Source organism: Borostomias antarcticus (genome assembly GCF_949987555.1).
Source record: "Borostomias antarcticus genome assembly, chromosome: 10".
In the NCBI taxonomy this organism is placed as follows: Eukaryota; Metazoa; Chordata; class Actinopteri; order Stomiiformes; family Stomiidae; genus Borostomias; species Borostomias antarcticus.
The window spans coordinates 25131886-25147450 of record NC_140243.1 but is presented as its reverse complement, the minus strand read 5'-3'; the positions used below and the strand labels follow the sequence as shown (position 1 = coordinate 25147450).

Sequence of the window (15565 nt, the reverse complement as noted above, 5' to 3'; positions counted from 1 at the left end):
TGATGCAGATTAAATGGCCTGTTAGACCGCTGAGCTACCGACGGCTGCCAAGGATAAGTACTTACTGAGCCTGTAGTATCTGTTGAAGCTGGCTGTACTGGGCCTGTGGTATCTGTTGAAGCGGGCTGTACTGGGCCTGTGGTATCTGTTGAAGCGGGCTGTACTGGGCCTGTGGTATCTGTAGTACCTGGCTGTACTGGGCCTGTGGTATCTGTAGTAGCTGGCTGTACTGGGCCTGTGGTATCTGTGGTAGCTGGCTGTACTGGGCCTGTGGTATCTGTTGAAGCTGGCTGTACTGAGCCTGTAGTATCTGTAGTAGCTGGTTGTACTGGGCCTGTAGTATCTGTAGTAGCTGGCTGTACTGGGCCTGTAGTATCTGTAGTAGCTGGTTGTACTGGGCCTGTAGTATCTGTAGTAGCTGGCTGTACTGGGCCTGTAGTATCTGTAGTAGCTGGTTGTACTGGGCCTGTGGTATCTGTAGTAGCTGGCTGTACTGGGCCTGTAGTATCTGTAGTAGCTGGTTGTACTGGGCCTGTAGTATCTGTAGTAGCTGGCTGTACTGGGCCTGTAGTATCTGTAGTAGCGGGCTGTACTGGGCCTGTAGTATCTGTAGTAGCGGGCTGTACTGGGCCTGTGGTATCTGTAGTAGCTGGTTGTACTGGGCCTGTAGTATCTGTAGTAGCTGGCTGTACTGGGCCTGTGGTATCTGTAGTAGCGGGCTGTACTGGGCCTGTGGTATCTGTAGTAGCGGGCTGTACTGGGCCTGTGGTATCTGTAGTAGCTGGCTGTACTGGGCCTGTGGTATCTGTAGTAGCTGGTTGTACTGGGCCTGTGGTAGTACTGTCTGAGGCTGTATGTGGATCAACTGAACTTGTACTAGCTGATGATCCAGCATCTCCTTTACCAACAAACTTCAGCATACTGTAGCACCTGTAAATTATAGGTAACAATGCTATTATTAATTTTATTATCTTATTAATTTAATCAGCTGCACTGCTGCAATATGGATAGGCCTATCCCTAGTGAAAAACTATTACACAAGTACAAGTAATACATGTACTTCAACGTAGCTAGCTAACATTAACAAGCTAACTAATTTGGCCACACAGCGTAAATATTTGTGGAACAGATCAGGTAACGTTAGCTATTACCGCAACACATTTCCGAACTGCAGTTTATAAACAGCTTTGCACATTGTGGCATTTCTCAAACCGTACACAATAAATTTCACTCTCACATTTGTCAGGCACAAAGTCACAGAACACAGCCCTGGAGTCACTGTCTGACAAGCAAAAGACATGCAGACCATGTTCTGAGCTAGGTTAGCAAGACAGACAGATTAACTTACTGGGATGCGCTGAAAGTTAACAAGCAACTTAACGTTAACTTTAGCCACTGTTATTTGCTGACATCAAACTTGGAGAGGAGATAACGCAAGTTTACCTGATTGCTGTTCCTGCAATTCAGTCTCATGCTTTTTTTCCCCTCTTTTCATTTCCCGAAATGTAGCTCCGCTTCATCTTCTCATACGCTGTAACTGATTGACACCTGCTTTGGCACGAGAGGAGGGGAAGGCGGGGCCTTACGTAATTTGCGTAGTGAGCGTATAGGGAGGGCCCGTTCTGACAGTACCTAAAAGCTTCCTATTAACAAGAGAGAAATATTATCTGTTTATATAAAACAACCCAAGTTTCCCTCTAAGCTTTTTATAGATCATCAACATGCATCTTAAAATACAGCTTTTCATCAATAAGAATCCCAAGGTACTTGTAGGAGGGCACTCTTTCAATTTCAAAACTCTGCAAAATGCACATTTGTTTCCTGCAATGTGTGGCATCTAGAGAATTGCATACCTTTTTTGTTTTGGTTACATTTAAGACCAGTTTAAGGTCTTAAACTCTAGAAGTGAGCACTGGATAGAGTCCAAATCTGTATGCAAAGCAGATAATGTTAGTTCCGATGAAGAAGCAGATGTACAGTATAAAGCACTGTATCATCAGCATAGAAGTGTACCTTACAGCCATTTTCAAAAGAGACAATGTTATTAATAATACAATGTGAAAAGTATAATTGAGAAAAATTGAGCCCTGCAATACACCTTTAGTGACCTCCAGTAAAAAAGTAGATTGAGTAGAATCAGCAACAATACATTAGGGTTTAATTTGAGAAATTGCTTGCAAACCACTGGCAGGTGTTTTGATAGGCCAAGGGAGGCTAATCTATCTACTGAAGGTGAATAGTCAACTGTATCAATTTTTTGGGGTTGAGCACCAGACGAGCAGCAGCTTTTTGGACAAGTTCCAGGGGTTTAATGGCTGATGCCGGGGCTCTAGCAAGGAGGGAGTTGCAGTAGTCCAGGTGGGAGATCTGTGTGGCGACAGAGCTCAGAGCCTGCGTCAACACTACAGTTCTGTGCACCAAAATATAGGACAAATCGCATCTCACATGTATCAGTATTGAAAGTGCATTTTATTTTTCAATACGGGATGATCTCGTATTAACACCATTGTTAACTGGCCATTATTTTTGGATGTAGAAATAGCCATTTCAAACGTGGGTTTGAGCCATGACGGGGCTCACTTCGCCACTGAATTGCATAACATTAACAAACCAGACATTTTTTGGACCTAATTTGCTATCAATTTGTATACAGCAAGTGCAAAATGCAAAACATCAGTTCAGGAGGTTAATGAAAGAAACTTAAAGATCATCTGATCTGGAGCTCAAACCAGTATTTATGTATGCTTTATTATTTTATAAATTAGTGTAAAAAATGTGCTGGTTTGCGCACTGTGCGTGCTCACATTGACTGTTCCAGCTGAAGGTCAAATAAAAAATACAGCCATGACCTCAACAGATCAGGGTTCAGAAGATCAGCACCAATAGGCTTGTTCGAGTCCATCTTCAATAGATTGGTCGATGTGGTCATTGCAGTCTTCCCTTTGAAAATGATGCTTAGATAGAATCGAGTAGTTAGGATTTCTTAAGCAAGGATAAAATAGCCTTTAGCCAAAACCTGTTTGATGACAAATTATTGCTAGGGACAATTCAGTAGTCTCTGGATATTGGTTGGGACATGGTGTCCCCTTTTAATTCTCCGCTGGACGGATTACGGACAGAGACAGACATTCAAACTCTTTTGGAGCAGAGCATGAGATTAGTTACAGATACCACCTTTCCCTTTTCTGTCTGCTCTAAAATGGGCATACCCACCAAGATCTACATCAGAATCAGATTTTTTCAGCCAAGACACAGAAATGACTAAAATATCAGGATTTAGCTGTTGGATCAGAATATTGAGATAGTCCATTTTAGAGACTTGGACATGTACATTACTTGTACATGTTTATCATAACAATATGATGCTGATTAGCTACACTCTAAGCTAGGAAGGAAGGACCAGATAAGGTCTTAGCTAGGTGAAATGAGCCAGAGTCGAGCAGATAGTGTTATTCTTACCTCTCTATCGAGCTGGTGCTTAACTAAACTCAAAACACAGACAAGGTGGCTTGGGCACAAGGCCCCTAGGAGGAGATAAGTCAATGGTTGACCTTAAACAATTATCCCTGTATGAAAATCACACAGAGTAAAATGGTTAAAATCAGTTACAACATGAATAATACGTATTATTGGTGATCAGCTCTAAGGACAAAATTTACCATCACAATCCCCCCCGAGATCATTTTAGGATCTAAAAATGATCAAATCAAATCAAACCTTATTTATACATGTTTATAAATATGTGTGGGGGAGGAAGAACGTACAAACTGATCTTACCCCTGATTTTTCCAGAGGGAATCAAAAAAACAGTTCACCCATTTGAGCCAGTATAGAACTGTAAAAATTCTTCCCAGACCTCTCAACAAGACGATCAAGCAAGCTTCTGTATTAGTTATAAGATCAATAGATCTTAAAATAAGATCAAAATAAGTATATTTAAAAATATCACATCGTTAAAACATTTCAGTGACAAGTCTACTGTTTTAAGAGGATCTCTGCAACCGCACGAGGAACTAAGACTGTTAGTGGCCGATAAGCCACCAGTGCTGCTGAGGCTGTGACACAGGCCAGGAAGTCCCGGTGCTACAGCATCACGCCCCTGTGAGCAGTACTGTATAGCCTGGTACCACCATCCCGTTCTCGCCAGCTCACATTCTGTTTCACTAGCGCAGAACGGTCTGGCCTTCGCCTCCTCCAGAGCGATTATGCCAAAATCCAGACCATACCGGGCCAATCAGGGACTGCGTTTTAACCGCTGCCCCGCCCCACAGTGGAAAGCAGCCCCTGATTGGTTTGTGTCCCTGCCGCTCGCTAAACAAACATGGCGGCTCCCGAAGCAACGAGTGGTAACGTTAACGTTAGAAGAATAAACGCAGCTATAAGTGCAGTTATTGCAGAAATAGACTTAATCACAACACTTAAACAAGAACAAGAGTATGCACTAGCGGAGTTTCTTGGTGGAAAAGACGTGTTTGCCGTTCTTCCGACTGGATTTGGCAAAAGTTTGCTGAACGCTCATTGGCTGAAGGTGTTTGTCTGTCAAGGCAAGTACCCCCTCCCACATAATCGCTCTCTATGGGGCGAAGGCCAGACCGATATTGCGGAGCGAAGCAGTGAGCTCGCTAGATCGGGATGGTCATACCAGGCTAAGTACTGTAGGCCACGGGGCGTAATCTTGGCCCATGTTGCTGTAAAAGAACACAAGACATGAATCCTTTCTTGTCATCCACTGCCAAGGTGAACGATTTTGACATGTCAGGAACTCCCAGAGTTGGGGCTGCGGCAAGAGTTTGTTTTAACACCTTAAAGCATTCCTGTGTTTCTAGTGTCCATGGCACCAGGTCCTTTGGGGCCAGGCCATTTTGGTGAGTTAAATCCTGTAATGGCTGCGTCAAAGTGCCATAGTTTGAGGTCCACTGTCTACAGTAGCCTGTGCTCCCTAGACATTACATTCGTTTTTCCTTAGTGAGGGGCTAAGGTATTTTGAGAATAACCTCAATTCTCTAATCCGATTGTTCTGCCTTTCGCAGAGATGTCATGCCCTAACTTCCTCAAGTGCATATTGACATTTGTCATGCCTTACTTTGTGACCTTCCTCTGCTAAATATTTTAATAAGCCCAGCGAATCTTGTGCTATACTCAGGAAATCCTTCATTAAATCATTTAATTTAGTGCAGCACTGAATATGGCAGGTGGTTCTGCATATCCCTGTGGGCATCACATCCAGGAAACGTTTACCTTTAAAGGTAAAAGCAAAAAAAATGTTTTGCGTCCTCTGCTACTGGAATACAAAAAAAATCATTCACAAGTTCAACCACAGAAAATAATTTTGAATTTGCTGACACCTGAGAGAGTATAGTGGTGGGGTTTGGCACTACGGGGGTTCTTTGGTGTACCGCATTATTAATCGCCCTGAAGTCCTGTACTGTACAAAACGCCACGTTTTGTACAGTACTGTGCCTTCTTTACAGGTAAAATAGGGCTGTTGCATGGTGAGGCGGGCCAGTGGACAATTATGACATTTTCTAATAGTAATTCAAACACTGAGGTTATTACTTTAGCATCTCATCAGAGAGGATACTGGGATTTGCATGGTCTGTATCACAGAAAAAGTTGAGAGAAAAGAAAAGAAAAGTTGCACCTTTAAATAGCGCAATCGATCACTGATTATTGGATGGCATGGTTCCCAATTGACATGATTGATGTTCAAGTTCACGTACAAATTCGACGTTTTATTCGTCACATGCAACATACCAGTAAAATGAGCAGTGAGATGTTTCTCCGCTGGCTCTTACAACGTGCACACTAAGCTTAAGCAAGGTGAAACAAACAAACAAAATAACAATAGAAAACAAGATGGTATATGGACTTTTAATACAAAATGCAAAATATATAGCCTACATGAAAGGGATGTGCTGAGAGCAGATTTAATTGGACAGTTTAGTTAAATGCATTAGTAGGCTACTCGTGGATCTTGATATGCCATATATCTATATTATGTAGGCCCATATGATATATTTTAGTTATTGATATTCAAATGCTTATTTACAGAATGTAGATGTGTCTATTCTGATGACTATGGAGTATAAAGTGCTGTTGTGCTGAGTCTGAGTATAGCAACTGAGTTTAGTGCTTATTTATTTGCCTTTACCTTATCCCAGTCTAGGCGGAGGGGAAAGGTAGTCACAATGCGATCTCTCAGTGCAGTGCAGTGCAGTGCAGAGCAGTGATAGCTCCTGTATAAGCTGCATCAGGAACACCCGTGGAAATTCAGCTCCAGTTCTGCTGGGAAATCGCCTTTCAATCTACACCACTTCAGTTTAAGAAGATTAACAGATTTACAGTAATTCTGCATAGTTTGGCCCTTGTTGGTCAATGATTGTCTGTAAGGTGTCACAGAAGGCTTCCCCTCCCTTCACAGTAGGGTCTGGTGAGGAAAATGGCTTTTTTTCAGAGAAATGTCTGTTTAACCTGATCCTGTTAGCTGTTTCTAATTATGATGATTAGCCCCTGAGTGTGGCTGTCGGACGGAGTTTCTGTACGAAACTGTGTCTCCCTTCGCATAGACAAACATCCCATATGAGATAAAGATGACATTCCATGGTTGGTACATTCTGTGGACAGCAGCAATTGTTGTGGTTATAGATAGAGATACATACATACATACATACATACATACATACATACATACATACATACATACATACATACATACATACATACATACATACATACATACATACATACATACATACATACATACATACATACACTAATGCCACAGTCAGGTTGGAACAGGAAGGGGCCATCCCCAAACTGTTCCCACAAAGTTGGGAGCATGGAATTGTCCAGAATCACTTGGTATGCTGAAGCATTCAGAGTTCCTTTCACTGGAACTAAGGGGCCAAGCCCAGCTCCTGAAAAATGGCCCCTTCCTATTCCAACATGACTGCGCACCAGTGCACAAAGCAAGGTCCATAAAGACATGGATGAGCGAGTTTGATGTGGAAGAACTTGACTGGCCTGCACAGAGTCCTGACCTCAACCCGATAGGAACACCTTTGGGATGAATTAGTGCGGGGACTGCGTGCCAGGCCTTGTCGTCCAACATCAGTGTCTGACCTCACAAATGCGCTTCTGGAAGAACGGTCAAAAATTCCCATAAATACACTCCTAAACATTGTGGAAAGCCTTCCCAGAAGAGTTAAAGCAGTTATAGCTGCAAAGGGTGGGCCGACATTATATTAAACCCTATGGATTAAGAATGTGATGCCACTTAAGTTAATATGCGTGTAAAGGCAGGTGAGTGAATACTTTTGGCAATATAGTGTATATATATATATATATATATATATATATATACAAATGAAAGCACCTCATATATGCAAATGAAAGCATCGATGGACAACAGAGCTGTGTTGAGAGCTATAATCATTAGTTAAGAGGTAGAAAAATGCAGGGAACAGTGTAATTTGTGAAGCCAATGTACTCTGACCATATACACTGTCCCCACTTATCATTCCACATAGCCGCTAGTGAGCAATCAAACCCACTGGTTATGAATGACTAACCCATACACAGAATGTAATAGCTGGTCCACCTCCACTGGACAGACCGATCTGGACAGTGAGTATAATTGTATGAACCCTACAGGATGTCCGAGCAGGTGAGGTAGTTTGGTGTCAGATCGGCTCTAAGCTTACCATCTGTGCGCCGCGATAACATCCAGCCATGTGGCACACAGCAGGGTACTATCAGGTTAGCTGGCATGCCAGGCCTGCCTGTCTGAAAAGAAAATGGCCATGCGGCTTGTATATTTGCCCGCCATAGGGATCGCCCGCTGCTTGATCTTCCGGTTGAGTGGCAGCTTGGTTAGAGACGAGGCAGTTTGCTACTGAGAACAGAGGGAGCAGTATGTGTTGTAAATGTACATAGTTAATGAGGACGCAGTGGATGGCGCCGTAGGACAGATTGGCTTTCCCTTTCCCTCTGGCTCTCCCTCTGTCTCTCTATCTCTCTCCCTCTCTCTCTCTCTCTCTATCTCTCTCCCTCCCTCTCTCTATCTCTCTCCCTCTCTCTCTCTCTCTCCCTCCCTCCCTCTCTCTCTCTCCCTCTCTCTCTCTCTCTCTCTCTCTCTCTCCCTCCCTCTCTCTCTCTCTCTCTCTCCCTCCCTCTCTCTCTCTCTCTCTCTCTCTCTCCCTCCCTCTCTCTCTCTCTCTCTCTCCCTCCCTCTCTCTCTCTCTCTCCCTCTCTCTCTCTCTCCCTCCCTCCCTCTCTCTCTCTCTCTCTCCCTCCCTCTCCCTCTCTCTCTCTCTCTCGTTCTCTCTCTCTCCCTCCCTCTCTCTCTCTCTCTCCTCGGAGGCTGGCCGTGTGTTTAGCAGCTGCAGAGTTGACCACGGGAGCAGGTAATCCCATGCAACCCCATGTAGAGTGGGACCACTGTCTACCTGACCTCTCACTGCCTTCTCCTGTTACAGAAAGAAGAAGAGGAGATTGCTCCACACTCCCTTTGTGAATTTGCATGTTGAATTTGCATGTTGAAGGAGGTATCCAAGCGTGAACAAAGCAGCTGGTTTCATTAACCTTCTGTCCAACCCTGATGCGCAAGAGGTGCGAGGGCCTCCAATGTAAATGGTGACCTCCTGAATATGCAGCCAGGCTCATAATCTGGGACTACAACTTTACCGTCAGACCCTGCCATGTCCCTGCCTCCTAGGGCACGTCAACGAGCTATATTAGGCTACTCAAGAAAGAGATAAAGCAGAGAGAGAGAAGCTGACGGCTAACTATGGCTCATTCACCTCCATGTATTTCCAAACGCGAAAACAACAGTGCAGTGAAAAACAATCAGAGTCTGGTAATGATGAGTTTGTAACCCCGATTATGATTCTCTATCAAATGAATACAGTTAAGTCTATTTGATTTAATTTTGACCAATGAAACATCCTACTAGTTAAAAAAAAAAAAAAAAATCCCTAGTTATGATTCATGCTGGGATGCTTAAAATCAATGTTGTTCTGGTGTTAGTTTTTTCTTTGTAATAAATACATCAATTTTGGTGGTTTATTACATAATGCACCAAATTATTACCTTTTCTTCATAAAAAAGTGCAACAACCGCATTCTGAAATAACCGAGGCAATATGTAACAACTTATTACAAAATGCGTTTATGAGTTTATTACATATTGCGTTCAAGAAAATGTATTACATTATTACATAATGCACGATTATTACATAATGCGGCGCTACAAGCTCTACAGAATTAGCTTTGTCTGACTGAATTGATTTTGAGATTTGGTGTGAAAGGTAGACTAGAAGAGTGAGCGTCTGATGTCTTGTTTTTGTCTTCCATTAGAGAGCAGACTTGGCCGTGGCACCTCTCACCATCACCTACATGCGTGAGAAGGTCATAGACTTCTCCAAGCCCTTCATGAGTATGGGCATCAGCATCCTGTACCGCAAGCCCAACGCCACCAACAACGGCTTCTTCTCCTTCCTCAACCCCATGACCCCTGACATCTGGGTCTACATCCTCCTGGCCTACCTGGGTGTAAGCTGTGTCCTCTTCGTCATTGCCAGGTGAGTCCCACACAATTGTCACTAAAGTGCCAACTTTTTGACATACTCCTCTTGGAGCCAAAGGGGCTTAATTTATGTCAGACAAGTTCAAATTGAAGTATCAGAAGGTATTTTTTACTTAAGACTCAAGTGTTTATTTTGCATCTCACTTACATTTTAGTGGTGTGTCTATACTTCAGTGGAGGGTGTTGCATGGCTGGACTGAAGGTTTAGCTCTGCAGTAGGCCTGTGTTGGTGGATGTCCAGAACGGAGTGTTACCTACAGGTTCAGTGTTTCCCCTAAGATTTTTTTCAGGGAGTATTGGTAGGCCCCCCGAAACTACTAGTGTTGTCGCGGGGCGGGCATGTCACGGATTCATGGTGTCGACAACTTCATGTGGACTAACACAATTTAGTCCACAATACATAGCCTAGCTAATGTTAGCCTACATAGTTACTAACATCAGGAGACATGCACTCAACTATGGTTACATTACTTAAGTAACTAGCTACAGCAACACAAAATATTGTAATTTCATCATCTCTCACTCCCGGTCAGAAAATGTCCACTAGCCGCAATGCTTGTTTTCGCTATGTTAAATTCCAATGACTCGAAAAATGTTAGTGATGTTGGGAGTGCGGGCCGCCCCTCCAAGGCAAGGGTAGGGGAAACATTGAGGCTATACAGCAAGCAAGGATGAAAGCTAACCACCAGCCAGGTCCAGGCTCCCATTCAATGTGTTTCCTGTATAATTTCTCTCAATTGTGACGCTCCCTTTGACACTAAAGCTGTCTTTGAACCCATTCTACCACATTTCCTCAAATCATGCACAATTTTAGACCTACAGTGTGGGTTATGTGTGAAATCACTGCGGATTGAGCTAAGTGATTCACTGAAAATGTTTCTCTGAAATGTCCTTTTGTGTTCACTCCATGATATTCCCTAGCGTTAAAGCGGACAAGAACCAAAAGTGCCACTTGCAGATTTCCTCCAAGCCTTCTGTTTCTATTTCCTGGTTCTCTATATGCAAAGTGGTGCTTAAGAAAATTCCATGAAAGTAGGCTTTTGAAGGCTCTAGGTTTGAGAGCCCACAGCTGCACTCCTCAACAACCGCCTGCACATGTATGGAATAATCTCAAACAAAATATTATTTGGAGACCGGCCTAGCCAGCTGAAAAGCTGTGAGCTCAAATGATGCATCATGAAGTAGGAATATATTATTGTGGAAAATAAAATGCTACATCTCTAAGAAGTCCATAGCCAAGAAAATGTTCTGCACTGGACATTGGATACACAAATCCTAAATGATACAAAACTATTGAGACGTAAGCTTCCAAACAGTGATCTCTTTCACAGGACACCTACAGGCGTGGACTACAAACGTTATTCTCAATCACTAGGCCTCCTGATACAGCTGTGGGTCGAGGATAGAGGAAACCCACTCTGCTACTTACAGGACTGTGAAAAAGGAAAATAAAATAATAACCAACCTTGCTCTAAGTATGAATGAAAAATGTTGTGCCTCATACAAATGTGTCTCATCAGTCCCCTTTACTGCAGGGATTGCACTATGGAAGGGGGGGTGGAGGCTATGCGTCAGTACACTTCTCAGGACCTGGAAAATATACGACTTTTGAAAGATAAAAATGGGCTGTTGGTTAGGATACAGATTGCAATTGAAGACTTCTATACCATAACATAAGCACGTACTTATGTTATGGTATACCCCCTTTTCTTCCTTATCTCCTGGAATACCAACACACTGGCCAAGTTTCAATGTTTGCTCAGTCACAGCTCCAGGTGCCGGTACTTCCTCTGGCATGAGACAGAGGCAGAACATGAAGAAGCTGGCTGCGCACTTGAAGAGATAAAAGACGCAACTACACTGAATGTGCATGTACACTGCAGCAAATGCAATACATGTTTATTTTAAAACAGATAGACAAAATACAAACCGTGGTTCAGAATGTCTGTTCTCCCTCTTTTCTGAGGTCCCATGGTACATGATACATGTACTTGTGTACATGATACACAATAATGAGTGACAGGTAATTTAAGGATTCACCTACATACACCCATCTGTGTATAGGCCACCTGGTAAGACACAAAAACGAGACAGTACGAACTGGAGGATTTGTAGTTAGTTGCACTTGGATATGGATACGATTTATAAATGTACATGGGCCCAAAAATATACATTTAAACACAAATATACACGTAAACCCAACACATCAAATAATACATTTAACAGGGAGGATGTTAAGTCTCAGTGAAGATGGCATCTTCACAGAGAAGCAGGGGCTTTTTGAACTGAACACCAGACACCCTGATGAAGACTCATTGCCGAAACATTGGTCTATTAAAATTAGCAGAGGAGGAACAGCGGAGGAGAACATTTGAGTGTGACTTTTTTTTTTTTGTACGACTGAGGACACCTTCAAAGAGATCCTCACAACATTTTGGAACAGTGTGTCTGGATGTCAAGAAAACCGCTATAAGTACGGTATCTTATGAATAACTGGCACTCTCTGTTGATGCTATAGCCTCTTGTATACAGTATGTGGTCTAATCTCACTAGAAATATTTTTATATTTTATTTCCTATGTACATTTTTTTATGTAGTCTTGAACTTTTTTTATCTTTTTAAGTTGATGAGTTCTATTCTGTTTTGTTCCATTCTATTTCCCCTCCTTTTGAAAAGACAATTTCAGTCACTTCTGCCATGGATTGACCATTTCTCATAGAAGCAGAGGAGATAAAGGGACATTTTAAAATGCTACTGTATGTGGTTTCGGAAGATCTAAGATTGCTCTTCCTCTCCTGACAGCAAAACACATTTGAATAATCAGCCATCTTCTAAATGTATTTCAGGAGGGGGATGCATTGACATTTAGCCTGTTTGATCCTTCCATAGTGACTTTTCATCGTGTCAAAGGATTTATGGTGTGTAGCTCTTTGTAAAGATGTTCCACTAAATGACACAGGTAGGCAGATCTGTGGTTTTATGTGACGCCATCTCAGATTCTCATGCATCCTGTTTGCACACAAATTACATTTTAATACCTATCATCCTCAAAGTAACATTTTTGTATAATTTAAACTGCCTGTGTGTGCAGTGACAGTTAAAGTGCTAAAACGGAGTTAAGCTGAATTAATTGCTAGGATTTGAAACCTCCAATTTGAACACTTGACAGACAGCCATTGTCAAGGACACATTTGCTTGTTGAGACAATATACAAATGCTGTTTGTAATTCCCAGCAAAGAATGAGTTGAAAATGATACAATGTAACTGTTGCAGGTAGGCACTTCAAAGAGCAGGTTATTAGAAAAACCTCATTTTCACACGGTGGTATTCAACATTGTAGTTATTCAGGGTGGCAGTTTTGTTTGTGTGGACAGAATTATTGATTAGTGTGGAGCTTAAGGACACACCAGGAGTGCTCTATTCAAAGGTAAAATCCTCAATTTCCTGACCTGAAACAGTATGAGAGTGGACAGTATGAAAGAGAGCTGTACTGTAGGTCCAGTGTATTGGCACCGATGTTACCAGATTCATTACATTCATTACCAGATTCATTACAAAAGCAACATAATTCCAGGTCAATAGGGTATGAGAAACAGATTTATCCATGGATGATGATTGACAAATGCAAATCTTGAGACACATTAATTAATTTGGACATACCAACAGTATGCCATATACTAGGCTACTTTAAGTTAGTTTTGTGTAATGTTGTTTTAATCATATCAATATCCATTTGTCAATGATCATTATGCTGGGGTAGCATTGTTGTATGGAAAAAGGGTCAAATGTGTGTATTTGTGTGTTGTAAGCGTGTGTCCTTCTTATTTTATTTTAAATCAGAGAGCCCTACAGGTTACTGATGAATTGGACACCTGTGACCTTGCTGTTTCAGTCTTGACTTGTTGATTTTGGGTCTCATTGTACCTGTTGAACACTTCCATTCCCTCTCCCCAGATTCAGTCCATATGAATGGTACGACGCCCATCCCTGTAACCCCGGATCTGACGTGGTGGAGAACAACTTCACGCTCCTAAACAGCTTCTGGTTCGGCGTGGGCTCACTGATGCAGCAAGGTAGAGTGGTGCAACCCCTCCATCACCTGTCAAAAACAACTGACCCCCCCCAACACACACACACACACACACACACCCCTCTTCTCACTCACCCGTCTCCTCCTCTCCACCTCTTTAGCTGACAAGCTACCTGATTTCCATTCCAAGACGGTTTTGTAAGACACTTGCCTGTCAGGAACAACTGGAGCTCAGTTGTACATGACAAAGGAAAGATGTTGTCACCTTCCTGCTGCTCTCAAAGACAAGGATGGTGAGGCGAGTAGGTGTCAGACACCTGTCACAGACCGGCAGGCTAGGAAGAAAACATAGCCGCGTTTGTTTCCCCTGTAATACAGTCGCTGGCCTCGTTCAACAGCTGCTGGGCACGTTGGGACGAAAGGGTGAGAAGAAGAACGACATGAAAGAACGTGTCTAACAAACGCCAGCTGTCAGTCCTCACTTTGACGTGTACAACATGTTAGTGTCATTTTGACTGGATGCCACCCAGGCCTTGTATGATGCTGGTGTAGTATTTTGCTTTCAGCGTCCTATCATTTGTTGTGCATACAAGAATATTCTGAATCTGAATCCGTTTATTGCCATGCAGTTTCACAACGTACTAGGAATTTGCTTTCGGGCGAGGTGCATAACATTTAGACAACATTGGACAGGGTGCAGGGATGAGACAGGACAGTGCTAAGGGGTTGTACAAAAAGATAGTGCAAAAAAGGATAAAGAACAATATACAAAAAGTAGTGCAGTCAGTGTATATACAGTGAGTGTGCAGAGTTATTGCAGGGACACATACTGTAGATAGTCGAGCAGTTGCATACACTTTAACAGGCGTATATTGGCAAATAGAGCCCCCAGAAATGAATTGACAGAATGAAGTCAGCTTGGGAGAAAGGCACCAAGTAATAAACTGTTTAACCTCAGTGTAACAAGACAAATCAAGAAGGCTTAGTGAGGCTCCACAGTGGATCTGTGCTTGTAGGGATAGCAGACACGCTTCACAATTCATTAAGCAAAAAAGCTCGGCAGCTCTCCTGAAAAAACGCACCGAAGTGTTGCCAATTTGCCACGATGAGCCGTGACGACGGTAGGAATCCCACAGCAGCTCGCCATGTGGCAGAGGGAATAGGAGACGCATCAAAAAGCTAGTTGGTACAGAATTCCGCTTTTAAACAGGATTGAGGCTCCTTTGTAATTGTCTTCAAAGCATCCTGTGTTAGCTCATTCCTCTTAAAGGGAAACAGCTGGTGATTAGTAATAGCTATTTATTTTTCCTACCGTACAATCTAACTAATTGTCTAATGTGAGATACCCATGTACTGTAACTATGTTGCATCTTTGTGTGTGATTGAAGTGAAGCAGTTAAAGCAGGTGAGTCTACGTTGAGTACTGTCCTCATGTTGCAAGGTGGCGTTACCTACAGTAAAATTACGGTACCTACACTACGGTAGGTGATCAAAATGGAATTCTAGTTGAAAACATCTGAAAATAGAAAGTGTGAGTTAAGCTCAAGGTCAGTTAATTGTTTAACTGTACAATGAATCGTCAGACTTTTCTTGGGTGTCAGAGTTGACACCCAGTGGGCTAACGTGGTGCATCATCATCCAGGAGGTACTGTATGCATGCAGCCTGCCCAGGAGGTGTGCATGAAGCCTGCCTACAGAGGTTGCCAGACCTAAGCCCAGTCTCTCCCTCTGTTTAGAATGGACCCATTTTACAGAGTAATTGTACAGTAACTGTGTGGCAACCTACTGTATGCATGCCGTCCTGAAACAAATACGGTCCAAATATTTATACAGAAGTGTTTCTTGGCAGTGGCATAGAAACAGACAGCCTATGCTCTCCCGTCAAACATGCTGACAGCCACTGAAGAGGAAGCCATTTCGTTGACATGCTTAAAATGCAAATGGCCATG

General features: G+C 42.8%; 1 protein-coding gene across 2 annotated transcripts in view; it reads left to right on the top strand.

Moving 5' to 3' along the window:
• The window catches only part of grik3 (glutamate ionotropic receptor kainate type subunit 3), a gene marked incomplete at both ends in the record, with an annotated part of 89311 nt that overhangs the window by 62191 nt on the left and 11555 nt on the right, over window positions 1-15565 (top strand). For both annotated transcript variants that reach the window (XM_084445130.1, XM_084445131.1), the window contains 2 exons: window positions 9357-9580; window positions 13541-13659. In XM_084445130.1, coding sequence (XP_084301256.1) covers window positions 9357-9580; window positions 13541-13659 — 343 coding nt within the window. The remainder of the gene's footprint in view (window positions 1-9356; window positions 9581-13540; window positions 13660-15565) is intronic.